Raw genomic sequence first — 27,009 nt, forward strand, 5'->3', positions numbered from 1 at the left:
GGAATTTAAATGTTTGCGTTTATTTTCTTGTAGTTGGATTACGCGTATATTTTTCAAAACCTATTCCCAGGGACCCCAACGTAAAAAGATGCCAATGATGGAAAAATTAAATGTAAAAATAAAAGGACTGCAATACTTGTCAATCATAACTAGATTTTCAAAGCCTGGAAAGCAACAGGGCAGATGTAAAAATATAATACACAATACTGAGAAACAAGCAATCGACTGTCAGTCGCTCACTAGCTGTACAGAGAAAAATAAGAACGAAACAAAAACCCTCAAAATACCTGTCGGCAGGATTTTATAAATCCACAGATTTATAACAAATGTAGTTTGCATATTTGAGGGTGAACGACACTCAGATTGGCCTGAAATAATGTATCAGGCACAGATAGATTTTTAAAAAAAGCCGTAATACACCACAGGGTGAGAACACTAAAAAGACCCCAGCTTTTCTCTCGTTCTCTTCCTGACCCTATAATACTCAGACTCACACTGTATAAAATAAAAACCAACAGACAGATGTAAAAAGCCGGCAGAATCAATAACTTAAATTCACAATTACAATAACTTAAATGCATCTAATGTCTCAGTCAAAATCAATCTTGTAGATTTGAAAGCAACAGAAAAATTAACAAAACGGTATCAGAAACAGCGAAACTTTGGAAAAAAGAAATACACATACAAAGATTCAGTATGCAAGAGAACAACATTCTGTGCTTGTTCTATGCACCAGTGGAAACAAAGTTCCCTGATTTGAAATGAAAGCAACATCATGTGTCAAAAATTAGAGGGTTATAGGCAGAAAGCCCACAACTACAGTATTCACAATAGATCAAAGTTTACAGAAAGTCTTTACTGTCAATGCAAGTTTAGATCAAAATAAGAAATAACATGAATTTAAGCAATTGGTTGGGTTATTTACAAGATTACATGACTTAGTACAAATATAGAAGTAAAATGCACATATTTTCAGATTAAAATATATTTTTTCATATTGTTATACTCATATTTAACATTTTTTCTTTAAGTACAGCAAAATACCATTCGGGTCCTTAAGCTCTTCACCCAGAGCAAAGACGTGCCAAGACAGTCCAAAATGATCACTCATTAAACACTTATGAATTAACATAAAACAAATATTTAGCATGTAAAGAAAATTACATGGAAAAAAACAAAATATCTCCTAAGTCTATGATAGACATAGCTAAGTGCTACAACGAAGCATTATATTCCACAAAAAAAAAAAAAAAAAAACTTTTGTTTGCATCAGGTATCATTAGCCTCGATTTCCATCAGTCTTTTCTAACCGGTGACTACTGTTAAACTGCTGACCAGACCCATCATCCAACACGCATGTGCCACAGAAACGGTCACATTAACATTAGCTTGAATCATTTAAGGGTTTCCTCTCAAAACACAGGCACATGTAAGTATTTCTGCAGGAACTCTGTGTGCATTCACTTGAGTGTGAACTGTTTGCTTGTTCTCTGGTGCCCTCAAGAGGATGAGGAGCAGAGTGCGATCTGCTGGACCGTTCCCAAGTCAGTCAGGAGCTGTCTGATGCGATGTTTCAGTTGAGGGAGGCGCGCAAGTGGATCTGGAGGTTCCAGTTCACCTGTGTAGTCTAGCCAACTCTCCAGCACTGCATAATGATATCAATGTGTTAATAACAAAGAAATCAAGTACATCAATCTGAGATTATGTTTGCAGTTTAAATATTTTTAAACCAGGAAATCTGTTTGAAAGTGTCTCACCATCTAGTTCTCGCTCGATAAGGTCCATTCTGTGCGTCACCTCGTCCTGCACTGCTTCAATGTGCTCCAGCAGGTTCAGCTGCCACTGCTGGTGCAGCACAAGGTCAGGGTCAGGCTTTGGGTCAGGGGTAACAGGGTCAGGCTCCTCTTCCTTGATTTCTACCACACAACTCTTTTCCTGCTCTGCGGAAACCAGTCGTTTCATACGGCACTCCAGCTCCTGAAACAGAAACCAATGAGACGCATGTTTGGTGCGTACTGATGTTCTCATGTTATTAATGATGATGAAGAATGAATGAAGCATGATAGTAATTCAATAATCTAAATGTGTCATCAATGAGACATTTGTTTGCAGTCCAAAACAAAATTAGTTCAGTTTTTTATATGCACAGCAAAACAAAATGCTTGAAATATGGTGATCTTCTGTGTGGAAATGTGCACGTTGCAACTATTTGCTGACAATATAGGCCTGTTTACACCTGGTTATTTTATGTGCTTTTCTGATGGGATAGCCATCCGATCGTGAAAATACCAGGTGTAAATGTTCTCCAAAACACTTTTGAGATGGATTCAAATCCGATTGCTCAAACCAATTCAGGAGGACGCACGCATTCCAGACGAAATCTGGACAAGTGTAAACGCATCTGGTTGTTGAAACCACTCCTCCCAAAATGTAAAAATAATAAACGTGTGAGCGTTTTATATGACGTTATAGTCAGATATGACAGCGCTAATGGGTATCTGAGTATCTATGCAGCAAGTGGACGCACAAACTGATGCAAATGAAACCAAGTAAGCCGCAGACACCGCACAGAATTATCTTAAAAGTATTTAAAGTAAGCCTAACACTTTTTAAGTGCTGATGCCACTCTTGCTTCTGTTGTGGTTTTTAATCTTGAAATTAGCTGATGATAAATAAAATGCAGCGCTTATCTGTTGCTCTCGTCGACGTGAAGGCCGTTAAATTTGCACATAGTGTGGGAACTGAAGATTGGCTTTATATCCGTTTTGTGGAGAGGCACTTATGTGGCCAAGAGTAAATTAAACTGTTTTAACAAATAAGATAGCTATCTGATCACAATAAACGCATGTAGTGACCAAATGTAAACAGGCCCTATGACAGATTTTGAACTGGTTTGACAACAGACAACAAAGTGGTTTAAAAATATTTTTAACCATTTTGAAAACACTTTGAAAAAGACCTTGAACTGCCTTGACGAGGTATCAAACTGATTTGAAAACCGATCTCAAACTGGTATGAAAACATTTAAAATCAGACTTTCAACTGTTTTGATGACAGACATCAAGCTGGCCTGAAGACATAAGTCTACCCTTTTGAAAACAGACTTTGAACTGGTTTAAGAGACATCAAATTGATTTGAAAATAGAACTCAAACTGTTTTGAAAACAGACTAAATGGGTTTGAAAACCCTTCTCCAACTGCTTTGAAAATAGATTATCAACTGGTATGAAAACAGATTTCAAACATGTTTCAAATCAATTCAAAGTTTGATTTTAAGTTCTCAAACTGATTTGAAAACACTTTAATTCTGACAATGTTGCAACCTGAATTCTCAGATTAGTTGTGTATAGTGTGCACTAACAAAACATAACTGAGTCTTTAAATGTACACTGGCCAACAAGCTTCTTTCTTGTAGTGTGCATTTGGCAGAAAAGTTAACAAGTTGCTTGTAACTTACCTTACTAAAGGAGTGGTCGGCCAGCTGAAGCTTGTGCTGTTCGTGGTCCAGCTGTGTGCCGTACCTCTGCTCGGCCATCTCTAATAGGTCTTCGGTGCTCCTAAGACTGTCCTCCAGCTCAGAACCGCACCGCGTCTCCACCACAAGTCTTCTTTCCACCGCTGGGTAGTACGTACGGGGCTTCTGGTAGCAGTGCTCACTACTAATGTACGAGTCCTGGAAAGAGCAATGTGTCTCTACAGGCGATGGGACTTCGCTCTTCAATGTCTCAAACTCGTTCACTCCCATTTCAGGGGGCGAAGAGGGGAAGGGAGTAGTAATGCCCGAGTCACTTGCCGTCTTCCTCCGTAGGCCATCTGCAGACTTCCAGGGCTGCCGCCAGAACTTCAGGTCTGGATGGGCTTGTGTCCTAAAAAAGGGCAGCTTTGATTTAAACCTCAATCTTTCATTGCCACGTACTTTATTAATCAAACAGCTGGTCGGATCGAGAGTATTCAAGCAGGGGAATTACTTACTGTAAGATGCTCATCTTCAGCTGAAGGCCATTCAGGACCTCAAACACACGGTGGACGTCCCCCAGGAGCTGATGGGCAGTTGCCACTTTCTTACTGTTCTGGTGGGAGTAATTCTCCTCCAGGAAAGACAAGCCATACATGTGACCGCTGCTTAGCCAGTCTTTATCATACCAGTACCTTTGACTCTGCCTCTGGGCTGCATACAGAAACATGCATATTTATTAACATAAAGCCAGACAATAAAATGTATTGAAGTGGTTGTTATATTTTGATCCTTGTTCTATTTTGCCAACACACACAGACCAGACAGATGAAAAACAAAGCTACTATACACTAAACTGAGATGGTTTGGAGAAGTTCTGGTGTCTCACCTGGTGGGTCTCTGCAGATGTAGCAGCTGTAGCTGTCTGGCACACTGTCCTCATACAGTCCCATACACGTCCCGTGCTGCCAGCACAAACACTCATCACACTGCATAGAGCACAGGAAACATCCTTCAGTCTCCCAGACAATTACTAAACATGTATTACCACATTAAATAATTAATAATTCACAAAATAAGTTAAGTAAATGCACCAGTGCTTTTCTGTGCTCCAATTTTTTGCCATTATACTATAATGACTTTCAGAAAATACAAAACGGACACCATCGGATGAGAACAAATCTTGAACTGCATTAAAAGGGATAGGGTTATGCGTCAAGGTACTCCCGTGAAAACGCATCGAAGACAGACAGAGAAGAGAAGAAATTGTTTAACCCTTAAATCAGGGGTCTATCTGACCCCAATGGAACTTTCCTTTATTTTTTAAAAGTGTTCCCTTCATCTCAGGGGCATGAGACACTGTGACTTTTCCTAAATAATCCATCTAAACATGCACAAAAAATCTGGGTTTGATTTAGTTGTTCTAAAGGGGAGTAAAAAAAAGCATTTTTTAAGCATTTTTTAGTATTTTGTAAACAGTATAAATCTGAAATGTTTTACATTTTTATAAAGGCCTGGATCTAGAACACAAATTGGAACGAACATTCTATCTCATGCACACACACACACACACACACACACACACACGTGTGTGACTGCAATAGAGTGCCTTTTTATAGAAATTGGCATATAAAATCAACAAATCTGGCATAAATCTGAACATTTCAACTCGTAAATGAAGGACTGGTACTAGAGCACAAATACAACATGGAACAAGTATGTTCACTCACACACACACGCACTCACACACACACACACACACACGACATAGGTGTCCAGGGCATTTTTTAGATTTTGGCAAATAAAATGCACAGAAAATAAATGCATAACAATGTGAAGGGTAGACATAACACACACAGAGAGAGAGAGAGAGAGAGAGAGAGAGAGAGAGAGAGAGAGAGAGAGAGAGAGAGAGAGAGAGACGGAGACATTTCTGCAAATTTATGTAACAATTTGCAAAAGCAGACAATTCAAAAGACATCACACAAAAACAACAAATTCTAACCTTTGACAAAATATAGATTTTTAATATATCTTAGAAAGTTTAAATATATATTTACAAAATGTATATCAAAGTTGCAAGAAGTTGAAATGAAGAAAAATTGACTTGAACCTGAACTGAAAATGAACGAGTCCCTATGGACCTCTGCTGGATATATGTGGTCATTGCACTTTCTTTCTATAATTGTAATTCCTAAAGTTTTCCCTCTAACCTGCAGATGGCAGTATTCTATCCCTAACACGTGGGCCAATATCTAGAAACTTTTTATATTTAATTTAGGTCATCATTTAAGTGATTTTTTCATAAAAATGTTTTTTTTCATAAGCCAATTTATGGCGTAGTTGAGTAATTGTGCAGTAAATGGGTAAAAACAATAATAATATCCACAAAACATTGAGAAGTAAATAAAAAAAAAATATATAGTTTATCATATTAAAAAAATAAGAAGTATATTTCCTCATGCAATCGCTCTGTAAAAGTTTGGGGTCTATATGACCCCGAAGAACTTGTGTAAAGTTTCTAAAATAATGTGGTTAATCACAGTTCTTTCATGATTTAACAGGAGGGGGCAATTCATTTTTCATGTAGACCTAGGCAAGTTTGGACAGCTTTTTTCCCTTAATAAATGAAATCATCATTTAAAAACTGCATTTTGTATTTACTTGCATTATTTTTGTGTAATATTAAAATTAGTTTGATGACCTGAATCTTTTAAGTATGACAAATATGCAAAAAAATAAAAAAACAGGAAGGGGCAAAAACCTTTTCACGGCACTGTGTATGTATGTATATATGTATATATATATATATATATATATATATATATATATATATATATATATATATATATATATATATATATGTATATGTATGTATGTGAACAGTGAAATACCTGTATATAGAAAAAATAATAAAATATATGTGAAAGTTCTAATGTCTGTTCTATCAGCAATTTAATCGTGTTTATGGTCAAAACAGACTGTATGCCAACAAATGTATCAAATGGAGAAAAAAGAACAGACAGACCAAAAACAGAAGGCGGTAGTTCACCTGTATCATGAAGTCGTTCTCCTCCTGCACTTCACAAATACAGCGTACGATCTCAGAGCTGTGAGTGACCGTTTCCACACCCTGCTCTGAGAGGGGCATGTTCAGATCCAGCTCAGCGTCAGACTCGTCCTCACTCCATACAGGACTGTCTGAAGACAAATCACTGCTGCTGTCTTCACCTGGAGGAAACAAGAAGACCACAATATACACTACAGCAGCAGATTTGATCTGTTTTATCAGTCATCCATGCAAGACAATCAGCTACTCTATTCACACACACACACACAAGTTAAACACACACAACACTAGAGAGAAAAATCTACAGAACAGGAATGACTAAACCCATCTGATGGTGACAACCAGTCAAGACACTGAAAGACATCAAAGCAGGAGAAAAACACAAAGCAGGAAGCTGTAAATTACGAGGACCTGCGCTCTGTGGTACCCACCCTGGCTGAGCATCTTTTCGGGGCAGTGTCCCGTGTAGGATCGGTGTGTGAGGGAGAGGGGCAATTTGTGGGCCGAATTCAGATTGCAGGGGAGAGGCTTTAGGCCAATGCTCTCCTCAGTGCTGTAACAGTCTGTCAGAGGAGGAAGAGCAGACGCCACACAGGGTTAAACACAGACCGAGTTGTTCCTCACCGACGAGGCGGCTTGTAGATCTGATTCCATTCTTGATGTTGTCAAGAGGGATTGGCAACCAAAATGCTCATTGCGTGGGCAGCTGTGCACTTCAGGAGTCTATTAATAACGAATGACACATAGATTTGGTGTCCCAATGCTGACACATTGTGCTGTGATTTAAATGTGTTGAGCACTTCTTATATTAAAAAATTCTGTAGTAAGTTAATTGAATAAATATTGGGTAAAACATCATCTTGCATCTACTTTGAGTGGCATGTGGGAGAGGGAGTGGCTCTTGAAAATGAATCAAAAGCTGACTGGTTGATCCCATCAGTGAAATGTCCAATAGCATTTATCATCTCGAATGATAAATGAACAACAACAACAAAAAACTTGCAAATGCTATTTAAAATATGCATTTAAAACAATTATAGAAACATTTTTATTATTTAAACATTTTAAAAATCATAAATTGTTTTAAATATCAATCTATCTTTTAATAATTATTTACTATTATTTTAGCTAAATTTTAAATCATGAATCAAATAAACAGTCTTAAATATGTTAATTTGTTCATTTACAAAAGGATTTAACTACTTTAATTGTATTTTTTAATTATTTAATTATTATTAAACTAAATTAATTCTAAAATTACAAAGGATAGTCTTTTAAGGCTTCAACAGTTTCGTAATTTATAAACAGGCAGTGCTAAATTGACAGTTTAAGGCAGTAATTATAAGGCAGAGTATCTTTCTACTTTAAGGCATTAACAAAAATAAAAAATGCATGTGCATCTTTATCTTTTATACAGAAGGTGAACTCTGACCTGCAAATTCACATAGCATGAGACTTTTGACAAACAGAGGATCTAAACCTCACTAGCTAAGAAATAAACATGTAAGAAACTCATTGCATCAATCCAACTTTAAAGGAATATTTTAAAAATAATTTAAAAAGCTGGATGGTTTTTAGCAGGTCCACAGTAATTTTACATAATTGAGAAATACTATAGAGAAAGGTTGCAGCTCCTGCAGACAAACAGAGGGGACAGCAGAGAGCCGAAGACACACAGAGACACCACTGCACTAAAACAGCCATCTCACCTGACTTCGACTTCCTTTTCTTCTTCTTCTTTTTCTTCAGTTTGATGCGGAAGAAATCCCTCTGCCGCTTCTCCCTCAGCCTCTCCCGTTCTTTCGCTCCTTCAGATAAGAAAATCAATCTCTATTACTCTCATGGCCCGACTGTGGTAATATGCAGATGAATCGGCGTGAGCATGTGCACAGAAATGGATGGAATGATCACGATGTTCTGCAATACCTGTTTCCTTGGCAACCCAGTCTCTGTCGTCATGCAGCGAGCGGTTGAAGTGTTGGTTCTCTTTGCTCCTCTCTGCGCCCAGAGTGGCCGAGCGCTGCTGGGGCGACAGAGCGTGACCTGACTTACTGTCATTCAGAGGAGAGGGAGTATCTGTGGAAGGAAGTTCATATAATGGACACTTAATGCTTTTTTCCTCTGTAATGTCTAACATAGCTGTTTGTGCATGTAAACGATTTGCAAAGTTACAAAGCAAAAAAAACACTGCAATGGGAGTTATAAACATTTTGCAATTCATACTTTTTTCAGTTTAAATCTCACAATTCTGACTTTCACACTGTGGGTCAGAGTCCTGCACGCGGGCGGGTACCCAACGGGTGAACCGCAAAAATTGACATAACGGATGGAACAATATTAACGTGTCGGGTGCGGTGCGGGTCGGACTGGTGACGGGCACGGTTGGGTTGCGGGTACAATTATAACCGAGACTATTTCGACTTAATCCAGTACACGCTGATAGACAGCTCCTTTCAAATTGTCCCGTGTTTGTGTCCGCGCGCTCTCTCTGAAGTTCCTTTTAGACCTGTTTAAAATAGAAAATAGTTCAATAGTTTTATATTATTTTTACACGTTGGATGTTGTGAACGCTCTCTCTCTCAGTCTCTCTCGCTCTCTCTCTCTCTGGACACTGCTGCCATTCCTACATATTTTTCTGCAGCCTATAAAGTTAATTGTTTTTGTAGGTTATGAAGGAAAAGCTCATATTTGGCTTATTAATCTAAGCCATTTGACCTGTTTACAATATATTGTTCACATGTACGCAATAGTTTTATATTGTGTACACGTTAAATGTTTGCTTTCTCTCTGTTAACTTGTTGGGCTGCGTGTGTTAAATGTTATTATTAATTTTTAAACACATTAACGCATTATCTCAGAATGACTTGTTAACTGCTTGTTACATTAAAAATAAAGGTGTTTTGTCTGTCTTATGTAGATTTAATGCGGGTGCGGTTCAGGTCTTTATGTCAAACGGGTCGGGTGAGGGTCGGGTTCGGAATTAAATTAGTGTTGCTGTCGGATAACGGGTCGGGTATTCGGTTAAATACTGCGGGTGCGGGTTTATCAAACAGGACCCGTGCAGGACTCTGCTGTGGGTCTACATCTCACAATTCATATTTGTTTCCACAGAACTGAGTTAACAATCCAGACTTTTTTACTTGTAAATGTGCAATTATGATTAACTGAAAGTTAACATCTTTCAGTTGCTCAGAATTCTGAGTTTACATCTCACAGTTCTTTCTTTTTTTTTTCACCACAGAATAATAAAAAAAAAAAGATAATTGTGAATTGTAATTCTTTTGTAATTTTTTCATTCCGAAACTTCAGACAATTTACAATGAAAACATAAGTTTACATTTCACAATTCTGTATGCATTTTCTCTGAATTCTGATTTTACATCTCAAAGTTCTGTTTTTCTCGTTTTGCCGCAAAAATATACAAATAAATGAAGGTAACGGCGTTTTCGGGGGCGTTAAGACACAGTTTTTAACTAAAAATGGAAAACTTTTGATGCATTTCGCATGTATTTCATGCATGTCATTGTCATGACAATGGCATTTTTGGGAGCCTGAAAATGCACACGTTTGAAAACAGGTTTTAAAGTGCACATTTTTGAAAATGATACCATTATCCCCAACTACTGACATGATCGTTTTGAGAATGTTGTCATCCATACACAAAACTTACTGGCATTTTTAGAAAATACCATGATGTACCCACAGACTGGGCTTTTTGGAAAAGCTGGCTTTAAAGAGACTGGAACTAAAACAGCATTTGAGGCAGAGGGTGAAAAGAGGTGCCGCAGCGATGTACAGTGTGTGAAAAATAATGTGTTTTTTAACTTTAAATCATGTAAATGACTCCTAGCAGACCCCCAAAAAAATAAGGTGATGAACATGTAAACGAGCATTATATGTGCACGTTAATAATGCTAAATGCAAGTAAACAGACATAAATATGGACAAAATGTCAACGGATTTGACCAGCAACCCAAACAAAAACAAACACCCACACAAACAGTTAAGTAATACTGATAGATAAAGTGTACACTAACGGTGGGAAGACGAGACGGTACGGCGCCTGCGAGGGGTCTCCTGGCTGTGGTTCTGTTTCTCTGAGGAGCGCGTCTGGACGAAGCGAGGGGGGCTTGGGTCGCTCTGTGCGTGATAGTACTTCATGTGGTAGTGCAGCAGAGACGCCTTGCGGAAAGACTTGAGGCAGCCTGCGATCTTGCATTTGAACAGGTTGTGGTCCAGCTCAATGGACAGGATAGGGGGCGGCTGATTTTTGATGACCCTGTACACTGAGGGAGGAGAAGGGCAGTGAGGTCATACCGGCAGGTTTTTATACTGTATCGGTGAGAGAGAGTGAAAGGGAGGGTTGTGTACTCACATGGTTCTCTGCTATACTTGTTTGTGGTTGGAAGGTGGATTGTTTGCGGCTGCTTGACTGCTACAGCTGAGAAAGCAATGCATCAGTTAGAACACAAATTCAAACAATATTTCTACATATTCTGAAGAAAATGTGAGTGGTGCCTCATGCAAATTTCATGACTATGCAATAATAACTATGCAATACCAAATCCCTCATGCAATAGCGATAATGATTCAGTCTAAGCAAACACACTTGATTATCAAACAAGGAGGATGTTTACCGAAATCAGGTGTGGATCCTGCCTCCTCTTTGGGTGCTGCATTTTCTGCAGGACTGGTTGAGCCATCCTTGCTGTCTGAAGTCTCCGGGACAGAGTCCGGTTTGATTTGGGATCGACTGTTTCTGTCTATGAGGGGATCAGAGGCACAATGTCCTGTCAGTTGGTTTAATCACCAACTAATATAAAGAACAACAGCTGGAACAAAGGATGGTAAAAGTGAGTGAACCTGTGCTTGAATTGGCTCTGCTCCTTTTGGACGGTGGCATCTGTCCTGTTGATGCACGTCTCTTCCTCAGTTCTGGACCGTTGGACTTTTCCACATCTTTTCCTGTGACAGACACAAGCCAACAAATTGAATCATCAAGTCTGAGTCTAATACACTAGTAAATCACCAAACAATCCTTTACTTTCAGTCTTCACTGGAAAAATGAGCAAACTACTAAGTTAACTCATGACATGGTCAAAAATTATTTGCCACCAGCAAAAATAAGTAACTTAGTGGTCATTTTGATATCAGTTATTTTCTGTTGGATGGTATTGGTAAGTTCAGTCAGATTTTTTAAATGTTTTTGTATTAAGTCTCTTAGGTTCACTAAGGCTTGACCAAAAATAAACATTTTAAAATGTAACTGTTACATTATTTTAAGGATTCTTTGATAAATAGAAAGTTCAAAGCAACAGCATTTATTTGAAATAGAAATCTTTTGTAACATTATTACGTAACGACCAAATCTCCATGTGTCAAATCAGCAATAAACTGACAACAATGGTATCACAAATTAGCTTCTATAGCTCAAATCATTGGTCCAGCTAACAGACATGCATGTTCTGGTGTAAACAAAAACTGACATTTTCTATCAACAAAGCAATTTGCTCTTTTAACTGAAAGGCAGGACTCCCTGTCCTACAGATATCAATTTAAGCATCCCATTCATATTTATTCAAGTGGTCCATGTCCTCTCTTGATACGGTCTCTCTATTTGCACCTCAGCAAATGCTGTCCATTTGAGTATGTGTGAGGTTGAATCTAGCTCTTGGAATTGAATCACAACCAAATCAAATATTCAGATGATACACCACCATGTTCCTCCAAACCAAACTCACCATCTGCCACCTTACTCCGTGTCCTTCTGGGCAGACTGGGGCTTTCATCTGTTGTTTCTTCCTTCTCTTTCTTGTCTCCGTCGTTCTGGTCAATGCCATTTTGAAGTGCTTGGGACTCCTCCTGTCCTCCATTCATCTCTTTCTCCTCTGGTTTGTTCATTTCTCCATTCTCAAGCGGTTCCGTCTTGTTTTCTTCACTGGGCTGTTTTTCGTTGTGCTCAGCAGAACTCGGCTCTGACTCGTTCAATATCTGAGCTGCCGTGCTTTCGCTCTCTCCACCATTCTGGAGAGTTCTGGACTCATCCATCACTGTGGCATCGTCTTCATCCTCCTCCGATTCGCTCTCCCCATCTTGGTCAGACGTGCTGTGTCTCGAGCCGTTACTTCTGCTGTTGCCATTCTCCTTGGCCTTCCATTTTTTCCCGTTCTGATCCCCCCGCTTTCGAGTCTGCTGACTGGTCTTGTCATCAGAGCTCTGTAGATAAAGACAAACTCATTAATCCTGCATTTTAATGATCTGGTTTAATAATTATTAGAGCTGAGGCAATCATTTCTCATACCTTGCGGAATGGCTTCACCTTAATCCCCTTCACTGTCTTTATGACTCCATCAAAAAACTTCACTGTGTAGAAACCTGAGACACCACAGAAGCACAGCCATTCGTAATGCTCAACACTTTCATCATGTATTGTGTATACATGTAAAATACATAGCTACAAGTGAATGTGGGTGCCACAACATTATAAGTAACATTATGAAAAACAGACATTTATTTTGAGATTCTAAATTTTAATTTTCTAAAAATAAAACTTTCATTTAACAGTGTTATTAAATTAGTGTTTTATTAAGTTGAAGTGACAGCAGATAATAATGTAAAAATATGTGAAATGAGCAGCACAATTAAATATGCAATGTTAAATATTCATATGTATTACCGTACAAAGGTTTAGGGTTAAGAAATACAGTAAAACAGTAATACTGTTATAATTTTACATGTTTTTAATATTTATAACAATTTATTATTATTTTTATTTATTATAATATTTTTAAAAGTGATTTCAGTAATTTACTTGAGTCTCACAATCTTTCAGAAATCATTCTAATATGCAGATTTGCTGCTTAAGAAACATTGATAATAATAAATGTTGAAATGTTGAAAACATTTAGCTACTTAGTATTTTTTTATGGAAATGGATCAGTGTAATGCATCTTTGCTCAATAAAAGTATTAATTTCTTCATTAAAAAAAAAAGTATAATTTTTATATAATTCTTATTTATTAATTAGAATGAATTAGATCGTAATTTTTTAATATAATTTAATACATTCTATATATTTAAAAACTATATATGCAGGGCCTAAAACTAACTTTTTGCCACACCTGCCTGACGTGATAAAATTACCGGCCAAAGTTTTTTTTTACCGGCCATGAAACTCTTTTTGCAAAAACAGGCAGTCATTACCTTTACTTTACTTACAAGAAAAAAATCAACAAACAGATTTATAGATTTATCTTTTATTTTTTCGTCCCTAAAAAACGTTGAGATTCTTGTCCTTTGCATGTTTTTGGCAAACGGTGCAGGCCATTGTGTTACGCCCGTTTCACACATACTCAGTTTGCAGTGTGTATGTGGTGCGTATTTTTTTCCGAACACACGTTAATGGATTAGAGCAGGGCTATTCAGTTAGCTTCATTTGAGGGCCGGATTATCGAACTGAAAATTTGAAGGGGGCCAAGGGGGTGGGGGCCGTCTCGATCTCTTTCTGGGGGACCTATAAAATTAGAAATTAAACTGAAATCTAAAATCTATAAAAGGATTAAAATCAATAAAAAAAAAATAAAAAAAACAGACTTTTCTGTAAGTAATCTTGATTAATCGCATATTTATATTGTCAGAATTTCACATTGAACCTCCAATTTAAACATAAATATAGTATATTTTAAATGTTTTAATGGCGTCTTTTTACAAATTAGCCTATTATAAATTAAGTATCCGAAGATACTCTTTAATACAATTAATGCCTTTTTAAATCCTGTTCCTTGTGCTTCATTAGAATTCGCTACTGATTTGTGCGAACAGTTTTTAAAACATTTTATCCATAAAGTCGAGTGTAACATACCATTTCAAAATTCTTTTCCTCTAGAAATGGCTTCTCATTGGAGCTCTCTATCTCTTTTTCAAACCGTGTCACCTTCACAGCTCTATGATATTTTTCTTAGTATGAAGCCCTCATTTTGTCACTCCGATGTCCTGCCTTCTCAGATTTTCAAAGAGGTTTTTCCAGCCTTAAATCCCGTTGTTATTGCTATTATCAACAACTCATTAACAAATGGAATTGTACCAGCCTCTTTTAAACATGCTATAGTCCAACCACTCTTAAAAAAAGCCTTATCTTGATCAGCATAGTCTGAAAAACTATAGACCCATATCTAAATTAGCTTTCATCTCAAAAGTTTTGGAAAAAGTGGTTTATTCCCAGATTTCATCTTACTTGAGTACTTTTAATATTTTTGATAGATTTCAGTCTGGGTTTAGAGAATTTCATAGTACTGAATCTGCCCTGTTGAAGGCTACTAATGATATTTTACTTTCCCTTGACTCTGGTTACCTCTAAGTAACCTTAAGGACATATCTTTTTCTGTGAATTTGGGGATCCGTTTCTCATCTCGGGCTGAAATTTCCTATGGTGTTCCACAGGGCTCTATTCTGGGTCCTCTCCTTTTCTCCTCATATATGCTTCCACTCGGTTATATTTTTCAGAAACATAAATTATCATATCATCTCTATGCCGATGACACTCAACTTTATTTTCCTGTTAAAAACAATAACTGTTCTATGTCTACTCTGTTTGCATGTCTTCAGGACATTAAATGCTGGATGGACTTGAATTTTTTTACAGTTAAATAGATAAAACTGAAATAATGGTTTTTGGTCCAACAGCTGTGTCCTCTGGCATTGTCAAGCAGCTTGGCCCTCTGTCATCAAATGTACGCGATCGTGTTCGAAACCTGCGTTGTCTTTTGATAAGCAGATTAGTACTGTTGTGAAAAGCAGTTTCTTTCAATTAAGATCAATTGCTAGAATCAAGAAGATGCTTTCCATGAAGGACCTTCAAACTGTAATTCATGCGTTTATAACTTCAAGGTTGGATTACTGTAACTCATTTTATTTGGGTCTGCCTAAATCATCCCTGAACCGATTGCAATTGGTGCAGAATGCGGCAGCCAGATTACTGACTGGCACCAGAAAACGTGAGCATGTTACCCCGGTTCTAGCCTCTCTACACTGGCTCCCGGTTCAGTTTCGTGTTGATTTTAAGATTTTGCTTTTTGTTTTTAAAGCTTTACATGGTTATGCTCCCCAGTATATCTGTAATCTCCTCATTCCACCTCTAGATCTCTTCGATCTTCTAGTCAATTTCTTCTCTCAGTTCCTCGTTCACATTTTAAAACGAAAGGCGATTGGCAGCACCTAGGCTCTGGAACAGTCTTCCCCTCCACATAAGATCTTCTTCCATTTCTTTGTTTAAATCTGCTTTGAAAACTCATTTATATTCCGTATGTTTTAATTCTGTTTGAGGGTGTAAAATTTTATTTGTCCCTTTGTTTGTCTTGATTGGGTATGTTTTTACTTTGTTTGATATTTGTTGTACAGCACTTTGGTTGCAACTCCTGTTGTTTTTAAATGTGCTTTATAAATAAATTAAACTAAGCTAAACTAATACTGCTACTGGCGTCTCTATTAAATGCATTTTCCCCAAATTTTCCCTATTAATTATTGCCATTCAACATTACAGTATAATTAAAAGCCATTATTTTTAACATTTAATAGGCTCTGAAATATTAAGTGATTTTAAAACAATCTTCACAAACTATAAATTGTATATGCTTAAACTAGCTATACAGATTAATCTTTATTAATCAGCGACTAAAGCAGTTGAGTGATTTCTCTTTTTCTTTTGTTCTTTGATTTACATCACTGACAGACTTTAGCAGGTTTTACTTTAAAAGCAGTGCTGTCTCTTTAAAACCTGATGCAAATGACGCAGATCTGTCACATATCCCATTTACTCTCTTAACTCTTTACCGTCATTTAAGACTATGTTTACAAGGTAACTCGCCAAAACTGCATATTTTGACATAATTGTGTGTGTTTTTGTCCGTTGAAGCGCTACTGATGCACTGTCTAAAGCGGCTCAGCGTATATGTACAGCCGAACGAGCAACCTTTCAAACTTCACTGCACAGTTTAGGCGGCGTAACCCCAGGTGTGTGTCACCACATTCTCGGGTTATGAAGAATAAAGAAGTTAAATGTTAATCTTCCGAAATTAAGCAGCAATATCTTCTGAGGTAAGTTATTAGAATCATGTCTACGGACAAGCTGGCCATCAAAAGTTTTACATGCCAATTGGCACTCACGCTGTTACATATACTCGCCAATGTCGATTTTTACTCGCATTTGGCTTGGCGAGTGTTAATTTTAGGCCCTGTACAAATATATTATTTATTTATATATATATATATTTATATATATATATATATATATATATATATATATATATATATATATATATATATATATATATATATATATATATATATATATATATATATATATATATATATTAAATAGTCAAAAATTTATCCAGTATCTCAAAATATTAGAATATTTCCCAAGATCAAAAAAAAAAAAAAAAGGATTTGCAAAATAGAAAAGTTCAAGTTCTTAAAAGTATGTTCATTTATGCACTCAATACTCTTTTAGCATCAGTGAGGTGTGGCATGGAAGCGATCAGCCTGTGGCACTATTGAGCCTTCAGCTCGTCTGGATTGTTGGATCCACTGTTTCTCATCTTTCCCATAAATTCCACATGGGGTTCAGGTCAGGCGAGTTGGCAGGCCACTCAAGCACAGTAATATCATGGTCAGCAAACCACTTGGAAGTGGTTTTGGCACTGTGGGCAGGTGCTAAAGTCCTTCTGGAAAAGGAAATACGCATCTCCATAAAGCTTGTCAGCAGGTGGACGCATAAGGGCTTTTCACACTGCTTTAGTTCCAGAACTAAAAGTACAGTACTAAAGTACTGGAACGATTTTGCGCGAACTATTTCCCAGTACCATTTAAAGGGTTACATTCGCACTGACAGTGGGTACTAAGAAGTGACGTCACTTGTACGTGGCATTCAACAATATAAACAAAGAAGAACAACGTTAACAACGAGAGGATGGAGGATGCTGTGATTGGAGCTGTGTTTTTGTAATGTCTCGCGGGTTTCACAATAATGGACATGGAATTTCGACGTATACGTCAAGCGATTGAAAGAACGGAAAGGAGGACTAAGAATCTCCAACAACTTGCAGTGTTACATTTCATTGAGGCTGATAGAAGCACAAAACGCCATAGACAAAGTCTTCAGGAAAATGCTGTTTATAAATGCTCCCAGTATGATACAATGTTTACACAGTGTTTTAAATCATGGCGGGCGAGGGCGTTTTCGTACGCGTTTAGCCAATCAGCGTACACTTACGTCACGGACAGTTCCTAGAACTGTTTTAGACCCTAGTCTGAAGTTCCTCCAAATGTGGATGAGTTCCTGGAACTAAAACTGTTCCTAGTTCCCGCGGGGCAAACACGCCAAAAAGTGGGTAGTTCCACAATTAGTTTGGGTACTATGAAAAGGTTCCCGCGGTGCGAAAGGCTCTATAAAGTGCTCCAAAATCTCCTGGCTGCATTGACTTTGGACTTTATAAAACACAATGGACCTACACCAACAGAGGTCACGGCACCCCAAATCATCTCTGACTTCAGAAACTTCACTCTGGACTTCAAGCAGCTTGGATTCTGTGCCTCTCCAGTCTTCCTCCAGACTCCAGACCTTGATTTCCAAATGAAATGCAAAATTAGCTTTTATCTGAAAAGAGGACTTTGGACCACTGAGCAACAGTCCAGTTATTTTTCTCCTTAGCCAAGGCAAGAAGCTTCTGAAGTTGTTTCTGGTTCAGAAGTGGCTTGGTAGCCCTTTTCCTGAAGACGTCTGAGCGTGGTGACTCTTGATGCACTGACTCCAGCTTCAGTTGTGCTCTCCCAAGTGTTTGAATCGGTTTTGCTTGACAGTATTCATCCTTGCTGCTTGTGCACTTTTTCCTAACCAATTTCTTCCTTCCAGTCAACTTTGCATTTAATATGCTTTGATACAGCACTCTGTGAACAGCCTCCCCTTTCAGTAATGACCCTCTGTGACTCACCCTCTTTGTGGAGGGTATCAATGATTGTCTTCTGGCCCATTGCCAAGTCAGCAGTCTTCCCCATTATTGTGGTTTCAAAGAACAAGAGATACCCGGAATTTATACTGTAGGGATGGACATTTAATGAAACTCAAATGTAAATATTCTAATATTTTGAGATCCTTGATTTGTGACTTTCATGAGCTGTAAGCTCTAATCATCAAAATAAAAAAACTTTTGAAATGTTTTACTTTACATGTAATGAATCTAGAACATATGAAAGTTTCACTTTTTGAAATAAGTTACCAAAATAAATTGAGCATTAATGATGTGAATGTTGCGAGTACACACCATCTTTATCCCGGGACAGGATCTTAGCAGGGTAGTACCGACAGTCTGACCAGCTGGCAAGAACTTTCTGGTTGACATGAAAGCCCTGAGAAAAGAAACATATCTATATATAATCTTGCAACATTATGAGTCAGAGCACAACCTTACCCATGCAGACTGTGAGTGACTCAGCACAGTTTGACAGGAAGTGCTTACTGGAGCGCTCTGCCTTACAGGGAGACCTTGTTTCCTCAGCTGGATTCGTTCCACAGGTCTGAGGTATGGACTGCTCCAGTCAAACCATTCATCATAACGGTGACTCCACTGCCTGTAGTGAATCAAAACCTTCTCGTCTTCATAGTCGATCTTCTCAATGCTAGCGGCATACCTATCAACACAAAACAGAGCGTTATTTCAGATTAGTTACAGATTACATCCGAGTCTCTAAAGGTTGAAAAATGTTTGAGGGGAGAATAAATAAATAAAAAGCACAATTTGTGGAATAGGATTTAAAATGCTAAATTTAGAACTTTCTCAAAAATACTGGAACGCAACAGAACTAGTGGCATCAGCGCCAGTGAAGCATCTGAATTTCAATCAGGCCGAGTGAATGAACGGAAGCAGAGGAAGGACACTGACCAGTTCTTCAGACTGTCCCTCGCCTCCAGCTGCGCTCCCACCTCGAACGTGATCCCACGCCTGTGAGGAGGGCTCTTTGTCATGCTGGTCACACACTCACACACCAACCTATCAAACCAGAGAAACACATCAAGGGGTCAGAGGTAAAGGATGCTATGGATGCCATGGACGGCACAACCTAACCAAGGTGCTCATAACTAAACCGTATGCTACATAATAGAAACCTTTTCCAGCACTTTTTTCCCAACAATTTGATTAGACTTTTCAAAGCTGATTATTTCAAAGCTTATCTTTTTCCCAATACAAATTTTCATTAGTGCCAGATTTCAGCTGTGCATTGGTTATCTACTTTTTCTAAATGTCCTAAAAAAAATATAATTCTAATGAATGACTGAACTTTTAGGTGATTGGAACTGTCATTTTTCACCTCCAAAAAGCTGGCATGAAAAAAAGAGAAATCACAGTTTTGATAATATTGTTCATAAAATAAAATGACATATTGAATATTGATATTGGATCTCTGCTATTTAGGGTGTAATGTATTCTCTAATTCATGTGTTCTTGTTTATGCTTCAATCAATTTCAATAATCAACACAGATTTCTTGTCATCAGCCAATATATTGACTGACATATGCCACAGATCTCAAACATATTGGTTACATGAGCTCTTTTACATTTACATTTAGTCATTTAGCAGACGCTTTTATCCAAAGCGACTTACAAAGGAGGACAATAGAAGCAATAAAAACCAACAAAAGAGTAATAATATGCAATATTTACCACATCTCTCATGCTGGTTTGTTTACAGCATGCACAAATTTTGCTTCAGCATGTTTTATGTCATGCTCAAAAAACAAAACACAACTCCCTGGAAGTGATTATCAGCCAGTTTTTAACAGTGAACGATCTGAAGCAACCATAAATGTGTGTGTGTTTTTTTTAAGTTTGTTGATCAAAATCACGCAATGCAAAACATGGTTTTAAAACAATTATACAACCCCTGAACAGCAGAAGGATTCATAAACAGTAATTATGCAAAGACCTCCTAATGAATCCTCACTGATGAATAACTGATCATTAAATCATCACAAAACTACACATTACAACAGGTCATAAACAAACTTGTCATACACACAATAACCACAGAAAACTGACCACAGAAGAGGAAAAACAGGTTGTGTAAAAATAAGGAGAGGGACAAACAGGAGACATTTAAGTACACTGACTCAAACTCACCACATTCATTAACCTCCTCATTCAAACCAACAGCATACTTGTTTTGTTATATGGCTTCATATTTTGACATTACCTGTACATTTGTCATTGTATAATTGTATTATTACTAGTGCTGTCAAACGATTAATCGCGTCCAAAATAAGTTTGTTTACATAATATATTTGTGCACTGTTTATTGTATATACAAATATACACACATACAGTATATATTTTGAAAATATTTACATGTATATAAATTTATATTATTATATTTAATACAGAGCTGGGTAGTAACTGATCACATGTAATCTGGATTACGTAATCAGATTCCAAAAATTAAGTACTTGTAATTAGAGTAAATTACATTTTAAAATACTCGTAATCAGACTACAGTTACTTTATGGATTACATATTATTCACACAATAGCAATAAATTATTCTCAATTCATTCATTCTCCTTAATTTTTATTTTTCATCTTTTAAATTTTCCTTTCTAAAATAGCCTACCGATAATATACATTAAAGAAAAACCCAGTTTTGTGGACATTCACTCAGACTAGTCATTAGTCAGGTGCATTTGACCACTGGATATACAAAAATCATTTAGTATAACATTGCATCAACTACTGATGAACAAATTCATTTGAATTATCACTCTGTAGGATTTTTAACCACGTATTATGTCTTTGGAAGGCTTTTGTCTTTCAAACTCATTAAAATGCACATATTCACGTTATTTCTTATTTAGATGTAACGCCTAAACCTTATTCACCAAATATATTTACTTTCAGTACACCTGAGATTTTAAAATAAATTTCTAAAATTATGTATTACATTTGCAATATAGAAATACAAAGACGGTTCACTCCTATACATATGAATGGGAGAAACTGCAAAACGCAATATGGAGGAATAGTCCCACCTTCTAAATGAAAGAGTCAAATTTCCCATAGAAACCGGACTAGACCAGCCAATGCACATGTGCAGTATAAGCACGTTATGACTCCGCATGTGCATTGGCTGGTCTAGCCTGAAAAATGAGCTTTGTAATTTAATTGTGAGTTCAGCGAGCATTTTTTGAGATTTTGAGATTCCCCCATTCATTTAGATAGGACTTGGTCTTGTCTGAGCTGGCCGGAGGCATTGCAAATATGGCCGCCGAGTAAAGACAGTTTCCTTGAAAGGGACTTTGTTTTAAAATGATTTTAATTTTTTGTGATTTAATTATTTGTTAGCTTTTCATTAAACTCACAAACCGCCTGCAGTTCCTTTACAAACCCCTAGTTTGGGAAGCCTTGATGTAATATAATGTTTAATGCACTTCATGTTGTAAATTACAATGAATGGAACACATTTTTTACATCATTATGGTACAAGATAATCCTATTTGAATCAATGTGATAAAAGAGTTAAATCAAAAGTAATTTGGTTATATTACATAAAATGTATAATGTAACAGATTATTTTACGGACTACACTTTTTGCCATGTAATCTGGAATCAGTAACGGATTACAATTTGAAAGTAATCTACCCAGCTCTGATTTTATATTATACACAAATATATTTAATATATAACATTTTTCTTAAATATATGCATGCATGTGTTTGTATTTATATATACACAGTACACACTTATATATTATGTAAACAAAAACTTATTTTGGATGTGAATAATCCCTATTAATCATTTAACAGCACTAATTATTAAAAAATCACTTAGATGTAGTTTAATAGTAAGGTGCCACTATTACTCATATTGCATAATGATAAATACATTAATAAAAACAATAATGTCTTATCCTTCGGGAAGCAATAAGTTACATAATTGTTGTTCAGCAAGACACTATAATAATAATAAAATGCATACTAATTATTTTATTAACATTCTGTCTGATATTAACCCACATGTAGAAGCTGTGCTTGCTTTCATCTTGTAACGGTGCCACCCATATAAACACCAACAACAACCAAATAAACACTGCCATCCATAAGAATGATCAGATGAATTGTGCAGGGGAAAAACAACACATTTAGTTTACAGCCATTAACATTTTCATAACACTGTTCCCCATCTCAGCAGTGGCGCGGTTAATAGTGCATTTTAGAATAATTAAAATGCATTAAGTAATATTAGGAAACGACATGAGGGTGAGGAGGTGCGGGCATAATTCATTTTTGTGAGGCCCTTTAAGCACTTTCCCAAAGCTGGCAGAGTGCGGAAAAACATTTAAACCTAAATGAGATCATTTTGCCAGTCTGGAGAGCGGAAAAGGGCAAAGGAAGCATGATTACCCAGGAAAGACTGACATGATTCGCACTAAAATCCGCCGTTCTTCATCATGATCACATGAGAGCGCGCGGTGTCATCACACACGAGTTTCATAACTCACTCTCTCGCGCTTAAAATCCAAGGCGCAGCGCGCGCAAGCGCCGTGCTCGTGTCCGTCCACGTTCTTACAGGGAGCATACATTTTAAATACGTAAACCGGCACATTTGGTTAAATCAATGCATTCACAAACCCCACAGCTCTTCCACTTAACGGTGACGCATATCTACAGGCGCTCGAGCGCTGCCTGACGCAAATGGCGCGCAATACGTTTCCTCCTCGTTGTTTACATATCAGGCCAGCGGCTCATTTTTACATGCCTGTCATAACAAGTCGCAATCAGTACATCAAACGACAGTGACTGAAGATAAACGTTTTTTTTTTTTTTGCACGAGGAGGGAAATATCAACACAAATATCAAAGAATTCAGGCGTTTGACTTTTCCTCCACTTCGCATGAGAAGAAAACGTGGGTGCAACGTTGTCTGCGAACATGAGGCTCGCCGCTGTGTTTAGTTTAAGACAGCAGGCGAACAAACCCGCTACGCGATACAAACTGCATCACACGACGAGTCAGGCCCTCAAAATAAAGTTTAAGTAATTCGCTTGGCATCTTAAATTGCTGTTTTGACATTACATTGTTCAGTTGCCTACAACGATGCGCAACAACAGCAAACCATTTGATTGGGTCAGAGCCCTGACTGACGCGAACTCCAGCGTTCTGATTGGTTCCCGCATCTGTCATTCAAACTCTGACGCTCCGCGGCCTCCGCTCGGCCTACTCCTCGCTGCATGGGACTACCGTCATTACGAGGCGAACAAAAGTCTCCCAGATATTTTAAAAGCCTAAACGCGCATTTATCGCGATCTGCTTAATGAGCCTGACCGGAGCTGCCGACACATTCCAGTAATGCACTATTTGACAAAATCACTTCCATGGGTCCCATTAGCATCAAACAAGGTAACACATGCATGGAGGCAAGTTTCGTTTTAACAGCATCATCTCATAAAAATGATACATTTCACAATTACAACAAAATAAAACGTCCAAGACAGCTACTTAGTATTTTGCAATATATAATCACAGCGCCGTTTACCTTTATTGCTGATAAATGTACTCCGACACCGAAGAAAGCAAGTCCAAATGCGTGAAGAGTGCTTTAGTCGCATGCTTTGAGCGCATCCACGCAGTTTGTTTTCTCCGGCGCGAGCAGCAAGGCCGGTGTCCGCGAGGTGGAGTCTGTCTGCGCATGCGCGCTTGCTCCACGTTTACTCTACATTTGATGGAGATTTTCCTGCGTCTTCTTCTCGTTTTACACGCTTCCCATCAAAAGGCGACGCAATAGTTTAGGCTTGCAGTACAGAAGCTGTATTCTTGTAAGTTATGTGACGTTCAGAGCAGTTTTGTAGCTTATTCTCTAAAGATAGCTGTCGCTCAGTGGCTGTTATTAGACAAGTAATGTATTAAACGCATATGGAAAGTTCATAAAAAAAAAAAAATTTTTGTATTTCTCTTGTTTGATATGTTTTTGTTGTCACCTGCCATTAGTCCCAGGCGTTTTAGTAAAATATTTAGTGGGGAACTTATTATTTTAAGACAACATACAAAACCAATGATAGAGAAAACATTGACATTTTGAATCCAAATCTTAGTTACTGAAACACCTTGTAACATCTAGTTTCATGTCTATCATTTAAAAATAACTGAACATGAATAAACCTATTGATATAATGATGAATAACCCTAAAAGCTGTTTTATTTTTGATGGATTCAGTCATCACGAGGCATTTTGTGATCATTAACCAGCTAAGATATCCCCTTATTGGTCACTTTCATTCACTGTGAATAGAGCATTTCTATAATGAAATCACCAGTTAAAACTGTTGCTGTGGTGTGATGTTGTATTTACACCACTAGGTGATAGTATATACAGGGGTGGTGATGGCGCAGTGGATAAGACACATGCCTTTGGTGTGAGAGACCTGGGTTCGAATCCACTGTGAGACACCAATGTGTCCCTGAGCAAGACACTTAACCCCTAGTTGCTCCAGAGGCGTGCGACCTCTGACATATATAGCAATTGTAAGTCGCTTTGGATAAAAGCGTCAGCTAAATGTAAAAAAAAAAAAAAAAAAATAAGATACCTACCCTGTCAACACAATAAGTATGCAGTCAACCTTCAGTTCAGAAATGTCAAATATGTCCAGTATGTGTTCTCAAATGAATGTCTGTATGATTTTGTGTCTTCGTTATCATGCTTCTTTAATAGCCCTGGACACAAAATAGAGAACCATTGGCTAAATGGCTTGAAATTGAAGCAGCATATAACACATCACTTATGATTACACTGCAAAAAAAAAAAATGTCTTAGATTTTTTTTGTCTCGTTTCTAGCCAAAATATCTAAAACTTCTTAAATCAAGAAGGATTTTCTAAACAAGCAAAAAATAACTTGTTTTCAGAAAAAAAAAAAAGTCAAAATTAAGTGGGGTTTTGCTTGAAACAAGCAAAATAATCTGCCAATGGGGTAAGAAAAATAATCTTGTTTTCTGTTTGACATAAGATTATTTTTTCTTACCCCATTGGCAGATTAAATTCACTTAACTTTTTTTTAAAAATTATTATTTACTTCATTTTAAGGCAACGGGTTTCCTAAATTTTTTTGAAGTTAAGTCAACTTAAGTCATCACTTTTTACAGTGGTATATTATTCATTGAATCTAATCTAAAATAATTCTCTCTCTTTTGGCAATACATTGACTAAACGAATGAATATCCTTCTATTCTCATAATACTACAAACTAAGCACCATATGAGCCAATCATTCCATTGATTTTGGGCTGAAATGAAGAAATACGATCTTAAAAATAATAATACTTTGTGGCTTAGAATTCTCTAGTACTGTGCTTATTGTGTTTCAGCACCTGGCAAACTCTTGCTCTGTCCATACAGGGTGGAAAGACCAAGACAAATTAAGGAAGTGAAACTCCCAACCACTTCTGTCCAATTATACAAATTTACAAATTTTATTACAGAGTTCTTTATGAAACTATGCAAATTTAAACACACATCATTCACGGTCATCTCCTACACACAACCTCACACAGATAGAACAAAATGAGACATAAAAGAAGCGTTTAAAGTAAGAGTGCCGGAAGTGTATCAGTCTCTGCAGTGATCATACAGACCCACAGGAAGGGAAAGGAACTGAGGGGGAAGTGCAATAAGGGAGGGGCTCACTTACTTTCACCATTCGGCTTTATAAGCACAACTATCCATCAGATGAGGGGCTTATATACAGAAGCACAGGCAGAGCTGATGGCGGATCCCACATTATATATATATTTTGCATAAACTCTCTTCTGTGGTCAGTTTTTTCTGTCAGGTAAACGGCTGTCATGGCAGTAATATTGAAGAGAATCTGAGCACATCAGTTTAATGGCACAGCCATCTGAAGGTAATGTGTCTGAGAGGATTGCCATTTGCCAGCATGCAGTGATGTCCAAAACCATAGTGAATTTTAGAGTGCTCAATCCCATAATGCACTGCAACAACGGGTGTACGACCTATGTATGCTCAATGGTTAACCACTAGTAAATACCCATGTACTGTAACGTTAAGTGTTGTGACAAATGAATTCTCACATCTAATGGCGTCCGCTTCCAGCTCACTAGTATTCATTCACTTCTTAAAGGGGATTAATTTAGGAAATAGTGAATAAGAGTAGATAATTATATAAAGGGTATATATACATCCACTTTGAGTGAATTTAGTATGGCCACAGTAACTCAAAGATCTTTGTCATCTTATTGAGGTTTAAGTACTTTCCTATATACCAAAATAAGGCAGCAACAAGTATAAGTCAGTCATTTGTAGATTGATTCCCCTGAAAAATGTAAACAGGTTGTTTAAACATTTAGACTACTAACCTGACATGGCAACAGCTTGACCAATGGTGTGAGTTTGGGGCGGAGCTATGTGTTCGTTTAATGAATGACAGACAGGAGA

General features: G+C 37.4%; 2 protein-coding genes across 7 annotated transcripts in view; both read right to left on the reverse strand.

Annotated features, from left to right (window-relative positions):
- LOC306859853 (PHD finger protein 20-like) lies at positions 1-24,256 on the reverse strand. Of its 4 annotated transcripts, none has more exons than XM_079401207.1 (19): positions 24,100-24,256; positions 19,460-19,567; positions 19,037-19,208; positions 18,842-18,926; positions 12,826-12,899; positions 12,266-12,740; positions 11,388-11,489; positions 11,162-11,287; positions 10,900-10,965; positions 10,562-10,810; positions 8,451-8,600; positions 8,234-8,332; positions 6,956-7,087; positions 6,507-6,685; positions 4,344-4,443; positions 3,973-4,168; positions 3,458-3,866; positions 1,758-1,977; positions 1-1,645 (listed from the first exon to the last, which is right to left on the reverse strand). In XM_079401207.1, exons 2-19 carry the CDS (start codon positions 19,540-19,542, stop codon positions 1,500-1,502), a joined length of 3,063 nt encoding a protein of 1,020 aa, XP_079257333.1. In that variant the 5' UTR covers positions 19,543-19,567; positions 24,100-24,256; the 3' UTR covers positions 1-1,499. The 4 variants fall into 4 exon arrangements, with proteins under 4 accessions (XP_079257333.1, XP_079257334.1, XP_079257335.1 ...); XM_079401208.1 differs by having other exon boundaries at positions 19,055-19,208; positions 24,100-24,243; XM_079401209.1 differs by lacking the exon at positions 6,956-7,087.
- A 1,748-nt stretch (positions 24,257-26,004) lies between these two features.
- Positions 26,005-27,009, reverse strand: part of LOC306859780 (rho GTPase-activating protein 39-like) — an 85,088-nt gene continuing 84,083 nt past the window's right edge. For all 3 annotated transcript variants that reach the window (XM_079401032.1, XM_079401034.1, XM_079401033.1), the window contains one exon: positions 26,005-27,009. This exon is cut by the window's right edge and continues 1,460 nt beyond it. The gene's annotated coding sequence lies outside the window, so the exon portion shown is untranslated.

Source organism: Barbus barbus (genome assembly GCF_936440315.1).
Source record: "Barbus barbus genome assembly, chromosome: 40".
NCBI lineage: Eukaryota > Metazoa > Chordata > Actinopteri > Cypriniformes > Cyprinidae > Barbus > Barbus barbus.

Excerpts from the sequence above, each read along its gene's own strand:
- LOC306859853 (XM_079401207.1), bottom strand. The coding sequence starts at position 19,542 with ATGACAAAGAGCCCTCCTCACAGGCGTGGGATCACGTTCGAGGTGGGA. Across the intron at positions 12,900-18,841 it reads CCTGTCCCGGGATAAAGATG|GTTTCTACACAGTGAAGTTT; the intron begins GTGTGTACTCGC and ends GTGGTGTCTCAG. Across the intron at positions 11,288-11,387 it reads CAGAGCCAATTCAAGCACAG|ACAGAAACAGTCGATCCCAA; the intron begins GTTCACTCACTT and ends ATCCCCTCATAG.